General features: G+C 29.3%; 1 protein-coding gene across 1 annotated transcript in view; it reads left to right on the top strand.

The window, feature by feature from the left end:
- The window catches only part of LOC139426087 (uncharacterized), a 183,565-nt gene extending 171,516 nt beyond the window's left edge, over positions 1–12,049 (top strand). The window contains exons 15-16 of the mRNA XM_071183760.1: positions 6,071–6,166; positions 7,470–12,049. Of these exons, the coding sequence (XP_071039861.1) occupies positions 6,071–6,166; positions 7,470–7,978 (605 nt within the window). The 3' untranslated portion in view covers positions 7,979–12,049. The remainder of the gene's footprint in view (positions 1–6,070; positions 6,167–7,469) is intronic.
- The last annotated feature ends 211 nt before the right edge of the window (positions 12,050–12,260 follow it).

Genomic DNA, 12,260 nt, shown 5'->3' with positions numbered 1-12,260 from the left:
TGATGCGATTTATTAGTATTCTCTAGTGTACAAAATAAATCATCGAAAAATTATTCAATTTTTCGTAACTCTCAGGTTTTACTTTGAAAATGAACTATATATAGATGAATATATTGTATACTTGATTCATAGTTTATATATTAGAAAATCTTTATGCGTTATAGCAGCAATTGATGCGGGAATAGAATATATCTTGTTAGGAACAGATGATTTTTCTTTTGCGTGGTTTAAAGCCTCAAAAGAAAAATACTAACTTCTTTTAATGCAAAAGAAAGTTTTCTTCGTTGAAAACACTGCTTAGAAAGCGGAAGATATTCTACTGGTCACTAAATATTCACAAATTTACAGAAAGTTACCACAAGAACTTTTTAAAAAAAAATTCAAATACAAATTTCATGCAAACCTGAAGAATTTTAAAGATTTCAATGAAGATTTAGGATTAGATAGTGCCATATATTTACCTTTTGTACATTTTCGCGTACTGCTTTTGTTTTAGCTTATTATTTTGAGCTTCACCTCTTTTAAATGTATGACATTATGTGCTTATTTCATTACTGCCACCAGCCGTATGACAGTATGGTTTTAATTTCCTCATGAATTTTTGCAGTTTGCAGTGCCCTTTTATCTTTCTTTTCAGAATTATTTACCTTTGTAACATGTGCATATGGAGGAAAAATAGTCCTAATTACACAATTAGGCATTTAATAATTTTTGAGAATTCTGGTGTCAATTATTCAATTTTTAGAATAGATTTAGCTTTAAATTTTGTTTCCCGTATATTATTTACTTATTTGTTCGGATTGTTTGGTCATTCTCGATTATTATTTAAAAAATAAAATAAACTTAGATATCAGGCGATTTCTTTTTATAAAAATGTATATTTAAAATTTTTAAAAAACAATTCTCTCGAATATCATAAAAATGGTTAGCGTGTTACATATTAAAATCAATTAAAATAATAAAATCGAACAAGCAAGAGAGCGACAATACAAGATTCAATCCCAAATATTTTTTTTCGCTGCACATAACACGGGGACTTATATGTTTTTCTGAATTTTAAAACAATTTCTGAGTTATCTAAATCCTTTAAAAAACTTTGAGAAAAATTAAATAGCTCTCTTAGATATTTAATTTTTCTCAAAGCTATTTTTTCTAAAGGACAATTAAATATATATTGTCTCAGAGCTTTTAATCCCTTTAAATTCTTGTAAATGGAAGAATTAGTTTTAAATTTAAACATTTAAAAAGAAATGCTACAATTTTACAATCAGTAATAATTTTAATTTAACTGTTTACAGAGTTTAAATGATATTGCATTGTACTTTTTTTTAAAATTTTTGAGCACTATTTTGATTGGGCATTAAGACATTCCAAATTTTATCTTATGACAATAAAGCTTAGAAAGTGAGGGAAAACTGTGATAAATTTTTGAGCTATATGGACTGCTTAGGTTTATCATTAATTATATAAATTTTATTTTGAACTGAAATTATTTTAGAATTAAGTTAATTTTTAATACTTGTTTGACCATTGCATTAAAGTTATAAAAAAGTATATGTTTTGCAGAAAAATTAAAAATTGGGATGATCGGGTTTGTTGTAGAAGAATTATCCATTTTGATGGTCTACTCATTTTCAGATGCAATCAATTCAAAAATAAGGATGAAGGTAGGACTACATAATGCTAATCCTTCTAGGTTAATTCTGTGCGTGAAATATTTAACAATCAACTCAGCTAGACTGGAAAATTGTATATATCAAAACTTTAAAAATATTGTGAGCGATCTCACACGACGAAATGTTTTTTGTTATAAAAGTTGTATTTAAAATTACTATTGGGTTCATAGTATAAATGCATCCCCTTTAGTATGCAGATTATTTTTAAAGCATCGGTAATTTTTTGAAAAAATATCAATTTTATAAACATTAATAGTGTATACAAATTATTCACGCAATTAGAAAAATCGAAAGAGATTAAAACTAGGCAAACTGACTTTACATTTGTCTGAAAAGATTGATTCAATTAATTCAATCGCTGTCTTTCTTTTCCACCTTTTAAAATTTTTTCAACAGTTAGTATGATTTTTTTATATTGCTCAGCTGCAGCAATTGCACAGGACAGATGCATTAAGACAAAAGAGTTCTCCTTATTTCCAACTAACATTGCTTGCATTTTTTAACATCCCTCTATGCTTGAAATCATTCATTTAGATGCTAGCTTTTGGTATTGGATATTGTCCTTTTTATAAATACGAAGCATTCTTGTAAAATAAGTAATTTAATTCGCAATCAGTTTAATTTTATTATCAAGTAAGTAAGCAATCAGAAGCCAGAATAAACGAGTGATTCACATTACTTGCTTTGTGTATAAACTTAATGTATTCGTATTGATAAAACTTCCAAGCAAACATGCAAAGATAAGGTATCTAGGTATTAACCAATTAGGTATCTAGTTTTGTATTCTTAATATTAAAAAAATATCTGTAGCATATGTTTTTTTTAGAACTTACTTAAAATCTTTTATATGATTTTTCTCTTTTATTTTTGCAATAATTATTTATATGCCTTTTTACAAACATTGAAAACAATGCCACAATGAAAAAAAATTCACAATTTTTATGTTTACTTTTTTCAATTTTATTTGATGTATTATTATGAATACACTATATAAGACAATTGTAAATATGAAGGAGTTGTATATGTTTCTACTTAATTGTTTTATCAGTAAACTGGGTCAAAACTTCATTATGGTAAAATGTACATGTTTTTTTTTAAATTATTTGATCTTAGTTTATGTTATTTAGTTTATGTTATTATTCAGTAAATACTCAATTTTAAAATAATCTTCGAAAGAAGATACTTCTTACAATCTATGAACAACAAAACATAGAATTTAGAATTGTATTAAAGCTTATTCATGTACAATTATTCACGAAAAAAGTAAAATAAAAAAATTAATTTCTTCATGGATATATACTTTTTTTTACTTATGTGATGAAGTAATTTTCTCAGATGTGACTTGTAAACTATAGAACTCTTCTTTTTTTCCTTCTCTTATTTTTCTTTCTGTTTCGTAACATGTTTTGGTAAAAAGGAATTTTACAGTAAACAGTACTGGTATCCTAAGTAACAGGATAACTACTGTTACCCTCACCGCTGGTATTTCTTACTGTAATTTGATCTGGATTTTTTTACAGTTTGTCGGGCTTAACTAATAGGATTTCATATATAAATAAAGATCATAATATTGTAATACAATTCTAATTATATATCCAAAACCGAAATTAACAAAAAAATTTATGAGTTTACAAATTTAAGGTTTATATTTATTATAGAAATAGTAATGAATTAAACATTTCACATGTTGTTTTGAAAAACGATGTCAGTTATAATATTACCACTTCGACAGATCGTAAAATGTATTTTTGAACTAGAAAAAAATGAATAGAACTATACTTGAATATTTTAAACATTTCTCTTGTTTCTGCTTTGAAAATGAATTTTAAAAAAAAACTTGCAAAAGTTAGGTAGAATAAATATTTATGATAACAAAGCAAATCATACATTTTAAATAAATAAAGAACAGTATTAGTATTTAACACAGAGGTCAGTAAATTTAATAAATTTATTGTCTTTTTGTTATTCTATAATTATATCTATAATTCTTGAATGCATTTTGATATTTTGGAAAATTGAAATAAAACTATGAACATTTTGTAAGATATTGATTCCTTAGTAAAGCAAAAACAATGTCAAGCCTCACATTAAGTCTGAAATAATATTCATCCTTTTTCCCATTTTTTTTTTTTTTTGGCTTTGCAGTGCTGTTAATAAGCTTAGTAACTCAGTATTATATTTGTCAGCATCACTCTGTTAAAATGTTCATTCTTAAATTACGTTAAAATAACCAGTATCAGTCTGTCCACTTAAATAACTGTAAAAGTTTACGGGTAGGAGCAGTTCTTATATTTACTGTTTTGAAACCGTTAACAACTAGTATGGTTATAAAACCGTAAGAATTAAATTTAAGTAGAAATAGGAGTTAGGTGAACAATGAAGTTAAGTTGTGGTTTAAGTAGTGTTTTGCCAAATGAACCGTGGAATGCATCTTATTATTTTTTTGGTGACGCAATTTATCGTGATAATTGGGAAATACGAGACTATTTTGTGATAAGAACCTCTGCACTGTTAAAATTTTCATTCTAAAATTATGGTAAAACAACTGGCAGCTGTCTGTCCATCTGATTAACCGTAAAGTTTACGGTAAAGAACATTTTTTCCCTTTATGGTTTTGAAACCATTTACAAAAAGTATGGTTATAAAACCATGAATACAAAACTGTACTGTTTTTTAACTATATACAACTAGCATTTTTCAGAAACGTAAAAAAATATAATTATTTAACTAGACATATGAGCTCAGCTTTTCGTAAGGTAATGTGAATTGGAGAGTGCCGGTCACTGGAAATTCTTCATGTGTTGAAGGGAATGGAGGAAATATTAAAGTGTCAACACTAGGACTCGAACTCCAGTTCAGCCATTCATGAGAGTGACAGATAAGCCCGCTCTGCTATGATATGTACGCAGTTTCAAGGAACTAAGTAGCTTCGTTAGTTGGTTCTAGTTGGTGCGATAAAATTCTAAAATTCTGGTTGTTTAACCGTATTCAGTGAAAGCAGTTAATAAACAGTTTTTCTCAAACTTAACAGGTTGACTACCATTTTATTTATGGTAATTTGACTGTTTTGATTAAATATGGTAAAATAACCATTCAAATAAATTATTATTTAACCATTTTTTCCGAGAAATTTCTAACAGTGTGTGGTGCTGATGATCTATGCGTGAATGAGAGTTTGTTTTTCTAATAGTCCAGGGTTACCAATCGGGGAAAGCAGTTCACTAGCAACTCTTCATTTGTTGAAGGAAATGAAGTGGTGTCAACACTGGGATTCGAACCCCATACAAACGCTCATGAGATTATCAGATTAGCCCTCTCGGCTACAGTAAATACCCGGAAGCAATTGACTAAATGGCTTTATATTGTGATCCTAGTTGGCGCGAATAAAACTCTGGTTGTTTAACTGTACTAGGTGAAAATATTCAATTAACGGTTCTCAATGAAAAAGACTTTTTTATGGATATTTGACTGTTTTGGTTGAATGTGAGAAAATAACAAATAAATTTTTATTTTACCAATTGTTGTTTTATTTAAACAATTTTTCCCCGAGATTTTTAACAGTGCAGATAATAACAAAAAAATTTGAAAAATCCGTTAATTGAACTATTATTTTATTTCAATTATCAAATTAGCAAAATGACTGTCTCTTAGTTTATTTAGATTTCATTAATGTGGCCCTTAAAGCAAAAGGTTGGGGTCCTTAATCTACTACATAGAAATGTATGCTTTTTAAATTGCAATCAATTTAAAGTTTAAAACTGAATGGTCCACGCAGTAATAAAAACGTTTTCAACACTTAAGTTAATGTTGCGATTACGAATATTAATGCATGTTGTTCTTATATTTTTTTAAATCTGGTGTAATCATGTTTTCTATTTTAAGATCAATTTTTTTGTGCATTAATATGTGTAACATATTTAGTATTCAGCTTACTTGAAAAGTGTAACCTTCCTGGTTTGTATAGACAATTCCTTTTTAAAAAAATGTTAAAAGATATTTTTACAGTGATTTATTTACAAAATATCAGGTAAGCATGTTAATAAAAATTAATGTAAAATTAAATAATGAAAGAATTCGTGAATGCGTGAGAGATAAAATGAACAATGCAGCGAATGAAGGAATTACTGAATGATTGATTGTGTGAAATGAGAAAATAATTGAATGATTATTTGACTGAAATTGTTATTGTGAATAAGTGAATTATTACGTAATTGAGTGAATAATTTGAATGATTCAATAAACTAACTTATCATCTGAAAAACACATCGTGTAAACCATTACAGTGGGTCAATCATCAGTTAAAAGAGAGGTAATCATTTTGGAAAAGTTGAGCTTCCATGACATGTATTATTTCAGCAGTGGGATAAGTTATTAGTTTTGAAATACTCTTATAGATATCATGTTTAACGTATGGTCCAAAAGTTTATTGATCAATGATTCAGATAATATTTCTGATACAGGAAAACCTAGTTTCTTTGGCTATATGACTCGTGACTTCATTGTACTGGAACTACTGGACACGAATGATCCTTATGAAATAACGGTCATGATTATTATCTTTCGGTAGAGATCACACTTTACGGCTACTATAACACCACGATCTTACAATGCATACTACTGCTGTTGCACAAACACTTTCAGCGTAGATTACTCTTGACGCATGTAAGACTGATCCAGTTTCATTTCATTTATTTACGTAATTTCGGAAAATATGCTTCGATAGACTATTATGTTGGATAGTTAGTTGAGTATCCCAACATTTATGGAACACATTTTTCACTGATCGGCCATTTACAAATTAAAATTTTAAAATTTTCACATGTTCTGCTGATTTTCGGAGTTTCACTTTTTTTTTAATGGCTGGCCAACATTGTTCAAAAGGACAAAATATAGACGTAAGTGCATTCAACGCCAATGTATGAATGTATTAAAAGATACAAAAATGGAAGCATATTAAATAAAAAGAAAACCTGGAAAATGTAATCTATAATGATAATTCTAACCCTCAAGTTTTGGAAATACGCATCAATGAATGCATACTAAAATAAGAAAGCGATAACAGAAAATAAAAAGAAAAAAATTGCACTGAATGCAATAGCAGCTATAAGGACTTTGTCATGCTCTCGTGTTGCATCAATGTTTACTGGCGTATGCAAAATATTAAACCTATGTCCCTCTCTACGCGAATAATTAAGTGAAAATACTGATTTTTTTAAATTTTTCTTAGATTTTATGAAGCCGTTTTATATTATTTCTTAGGCTATGTATTTTACTTACGCTTAGCCATTACCAGGAACTGTTACGATAATTCTAATAGCCATCATTGTATTCAGTGCCATCTTTATTTTTTTCTTTTTGTAAATCGTTTTCTTTTGTTACCTCTCTCGTTTTGATCCGATTGTCTCGAAGTTGTGTAATAACCTTAATGACTCTTTAGAGTAACAACTGGCTATTATGTGAGTTCTTTATTAAATATATGGTATGATTGGTGCACATTATTATTTATTGTTATTAATGAAGTTTATGACTAGCCTATGGATTCTTTTCTCAACAACCAGCTCTCGGCCAATAACGTGTCATGTAGTTCAAAAAAACCTTACTCTTGAGACCAATAGTATGATAGTGACAATTTAAATAACATTGCGCATCGGATACCTTTACTTCCAAACAACTTAGTACCCATCAATCCGAAGCAGGGTGGCCCATTTTTTCCTTACTTTATTCAAATATTTTGTATTATTTCACTGAATATTTTATATACTTTTATTTGAAATATTTGACATTTCATTTCAGAATGCCCTAAAGGCCAGTTTTCCTACCAAGGTTTATGTGTTTTACAGTGCCCATCTGGGCACTATGGAAGCGCTGTTGGCAACTATCGTAGCACACATGAGCTAACCACATCCGCTTGCTTACCGTGTCACTACAGCTGTGTAGAGTGTCATGGCCCTAATGACTATCAATGCGTACTGTGCCACGATGACGCGCTGCTTATGGATGGGTACTGCGAGCCGAAAGTCATGGTGGACGAAGTCCAATCATTCACAGCATGGAACGATGTTGTGGTTGGCGTCTTTACTGTCCTCTGCCTTATAACTGTTGCTTTAACAATATACGTGGTTGTATCACTTTGGCCACCACCATGTTGGAAGAGCAACAAAGCTGGTGGAGAATATGTGAGCGTTAAGCAAAGGCCATCACCCAATCAGAATGAAGCAATGGCGTCGTTTTTGCAAAAACCACTTCCAGATATAACTGGAAGTAAAGTGATACCTTATTACGATAGTGATGGTGAACTTTGATAGTAAGTGTGATTGATTCGTTGTTGTGAATCGTTGTTGTTGTTGTTTCCATTTCAGAAAATTGCTGAAGTGAGGTTAATAAGTAAATGTGACTTCGGAATTTTGAGCTTGCGCCATTTTTTACAAGGTAACTTGTAATTCATTAGTGAGGAACATTTCTTTAAAATCAATCACTGGTGCAAAGATTTTAAAATTTTACTTACAGTCATTATACACCTTTTTATTTGGAACTACATGAATGTTTGGTATCCAGTGAGCTCTGAAAGTTGTAGAAGCTCAGAAGCCATATTATCATTACTATTTTTCAAGTTCTATGTGTCTATTAAAGACGTGCTCTTTTATAAACTCCCCCTCCCTCAAATGTATAGTTAATTTAATTTAAATACAAGAAGTATTTTTCTTCATGTGATATTTGTCTCTAAAATTGTTTCCGCTTATTTTACAATAAAAGGTTTGTTATTACTATTCCAATCATGGATATTTTTGTGCATTTTGTCACAAGCAGCTATTAAGTTTAGGAGTTTTACCTACTGCTATTTATTGAAGGCCTCGTGTAATACAATGCACTTGAACTAAGGCTCTACCAAATTAAGATTTTTATTATAATTGTGTCACGTAATATTGTTGTGTGATGTAACTTGTTGCTCATAAATTTGTTTTCCACTACATAATTTGTTCCATATTTTATTGCATATCATCTTTTTTCAACTGAATTCCGTATTCTTACGCATGATAATACACTTTTTTTAATACTGACCATGCTCTTGAGCGATATTTGCAATAGCCATAATAAAGAAGTATCTTAGTATATTTTCTAGTTTACTTTTTATGTTAAAACCTATTATTACCTGCAGATTTTTTATAATAATACTTGCATTTAAAATAGCATTGATTTCAAACTGTGTGGATCAGTTTAATATTATTTCAATGGCTTTTAAATGGGAAAAAAATCAAGTTTTTTGTCGAATTAAGATTGGTTTTAAAAACAAACACGTTCTTAAAACAAATAAGAAATTTTCGTAAGTAAATATTAATGTTTTTAATTTGAAGAAGTGTAAACATATGGAATTTAGATTTTATTTCTTCAAAACCATTTGTGATTAATGAGTTTTAATGACTAGAAATAAACAAGCTGTTACGTCAACAACTTCATCATCACTATATAAATGTTTTAGACACATCGGAGATGGTAAAAAACGTATTTGATTTTTTGCATATCGTAACATATCGAGATGATATAAAAAGTTAAAATTGCTGTTAAAATATTTATGATTGTATCTTTGTTACCCAAAGAAAATATGTGTATCTTTATGCTGTTGAAAAATGATGATTTTTTGAAAAAGAATCTAAAAAAATATGTACTGGTAATTTTGTTTGTATTGCATTGCAGTTGTATCTATCAAGAAACATTTAACTTTTTTAAAATTATTAAATATAAACACTTTACATCTATTGCTAATTCCATGTTTCACCATTGTGTGATATATTAACGTGCACAAAATTGCCACTACATTTATTGTAAAGCCACTATACTGCCATTATACTTAACTACTGGGAAAAAGTTTAAACTCACTAACCTTTATCTTCATGGAAACAAGATTTCAAAACTGTAATAATTGATACTTTATAACTTTGTATATAAGTCGTGCATTTCTGGATAATTTTCGAAAACATTATAAGTTATAGCATCGGCTAAATAACCAAATTCGCTTATTCCTCTCGAAAATTCCACTTGAACATTCCCCTCAAAATATCACAAGAAATGCAGGACAGCCATGTTAATTCTAAATTTGCCGAGTTTCATCCGTTTCTTTCAATATAAACTTTTTTCTTTCACCATTCATCTAATTTTAAAACAGATAATGATTAGAACAGTAACGTGCAGAAATGTTAAACACACTAGCTTCAGAGTTCAAGTAGCTCTCGCTGTTAGAGTCTAATTTACTTTGGCTCTTTGCCAAGTTGAACTACAATACTAATGTTGCCAATTCTTATTGATAAGAGAAAAGGCTTGTGAAGAAGAGAAAGCTAAAGTAGAAATGGAGGAATCGGTGTGACGTTGGATACTTTTTCGAAGCAAAAATTGATTCAAATTTTCAAAGAAAAAGCGTACTCTTGGCATACGCATAGACAGGCTTATATTCAAAACTATACGATATTCATAATTTACGAGATTTTCTTCGTTACTGATGAAATTATTACTGAGAAATACTATGACCGAACATTTCATGAAATTTCAAAATTGATGATGCGCATTTAGACAAGGGCATTAGATTCAATACAACTTATCGATTATACAATTGTTTAAAAGAACAAAACTACAATGTAAAATAAGGAAAGTATATAAGTGCTGAGCCATTGGGCAGGAATAAACCCCTAAAGATCAGTTTAATAAGCGAGTACTATAGTACCAATTAAAGGATTTAAAATATTAAACAAATAAAATGGTCGAAAACTCCCAAAATGCATTGAGATGACACACGAGTAAGGAAGAAGTTTATAAGGAAGATATTTGAAATTTTACCTTTCATCAAATGTGACGTGATCACGGGACAAAGTCACTGGACAAATGTAGAGATGAAATTGTCAAAAATAACGAAATAAAAGCTCAAAAATTGTTGAATCGTCAAAAATGAGTTTTATTTTTGGTAGTGCACTCAATTGAACTGACCTAGAAATTGAAGTTTAAATTTAAAATTCAAATGTACACCTTTTTTTATGTTTCAATTTAAAAGCTTTAAACATAATTTAAAATTTTGCGGCCGAATTAAGATCAACCCAAAAAAAACTTTTTTTCCCCTTCTAAACTAACTATTTAATTGCAATACTTTTTTAAATGTTTGACAACGTTTAAGAACAGAAAAAATTATGCATAGATCGATTATAAAAATGGATTATGTGAATCACAAGTTAGCATTTTTTTAAAAATTAGTCTGTGCATTTGAAAAATCATTGTTCATCCAATACAAAACCAAATTTTAAGCATTGGTCCATTTACCACTGTTGTGCAAAATTTTGTATGAATGTGAATAGCACCACTTCGGGGAGATTTCAAATTTGTGATAAGTTGTGACATGCGTGAAACCAACTATATGCATCTTACTTTTAATGTCTGTGACTACAGTTATTTAATTATGTTTAGGTATAGTAAAGTGGCCATACGGTACCGCTGGCAGTGCCACCTGGTGAATAACTGTGGGGTTAGCGTTCAAAATTAGAAAACGATGCGAAATGAAGAAAGTTAATTATAAAGTTGTAGATCACCATTCAGAACGATTAGACGCCTGGGAAAAATTAATGCTAAAAAAAGGAAGATTTAAAGCTGCTAATCATTTGTTTGCGATTTCCATCTCTAAATTTTAAAAACCCGATCTTAATAAGAGAAGATAACCAGTTATCTCAAAATAATTCGATTTTCATTGTTCACAATTTCTCTTAATATTTGTACATCTTTTGATAGCTAGTTTTTTCTTCTAACATTTTTTCGTCAAGTCACATTGTTGAAATAATAAACAAGAGAACGCTCTTTTCTAAGCCTTAATGTCCTGAAGTTATCTTCTCCCACTAAATTGATGTTGCTCTATGCTTCATTTTATCTATTTATCTCATATAATTTTAAACATGTCAACATTAATTCCACATTTTTCCCCAGGTGGACTCGTTTTACCTTGGAGCTTGAGGCACTTTACTATACATAAACACCTTATTAACTACTTTAGTTGCAGCCGTTAGACAAATGGAAATCTGTTTCTTCAAAGATAATATAGTGCTAAGTTCAAACTTATTTTCAGAAATATATATATACTACTTCATTCCCTACTGATGTTTTTCATGTATCATGAGAACATCTTGAAAGTATTTAATTTTTTTTTGAAAAATAGTTTAGATTTGATTATAGTTCAGTTTGAAATGGCAATCTTATAGCACTTTGTGAAAGAAAAAAAAGTGTTATTCTGTTGTGCATGCTAATTGTTTTAAACGTTTGACTGTATATCAGAATCATAGTCCGTATCTTAAAGTTGTATTTAAATGTAAATAAAATTTGAATAAATCGTTTGATGATTTAATGCATCTATTTTGTGTATTGTGAATTGTTACTTCTTCAGATCAAAACACTATTTCACTTTAAACCATACAATTGTTGAAGTTTGCTAAAACTAAAATACCATGAGTAATATTTAACGCGGTGTTTTAAAAAGTGGTGATAAGATGTGCAGTTTCTCTGTTCACTGAATAAGACTTATAGTTTGAACTAAAGGGTTACGAGTAAGATCTGTATACT

The sequence above is a fragment of the Parasteatoda tepidariorum genome, chromosome 7 (genome assembly GCF_043381705.1).
Source record: "Parasteatoda tepidariorum isolate YZ-2023 chromosome 7, CAS_Ptep_4.0, whole genome shotgun sequence".
Taxonomy (NCBI): Eukaryota; Metazoa; Arthropoda; class Arachnida; order Araneae; family Theridiidae; genus Parasteatoda; species Parasteatoda tepidariorum.
The sequence above is the reverse complement of the archived record's forward strand: the minus strand, read 5'-3'. Positions and strand labels throughout refer to the sequence as shown.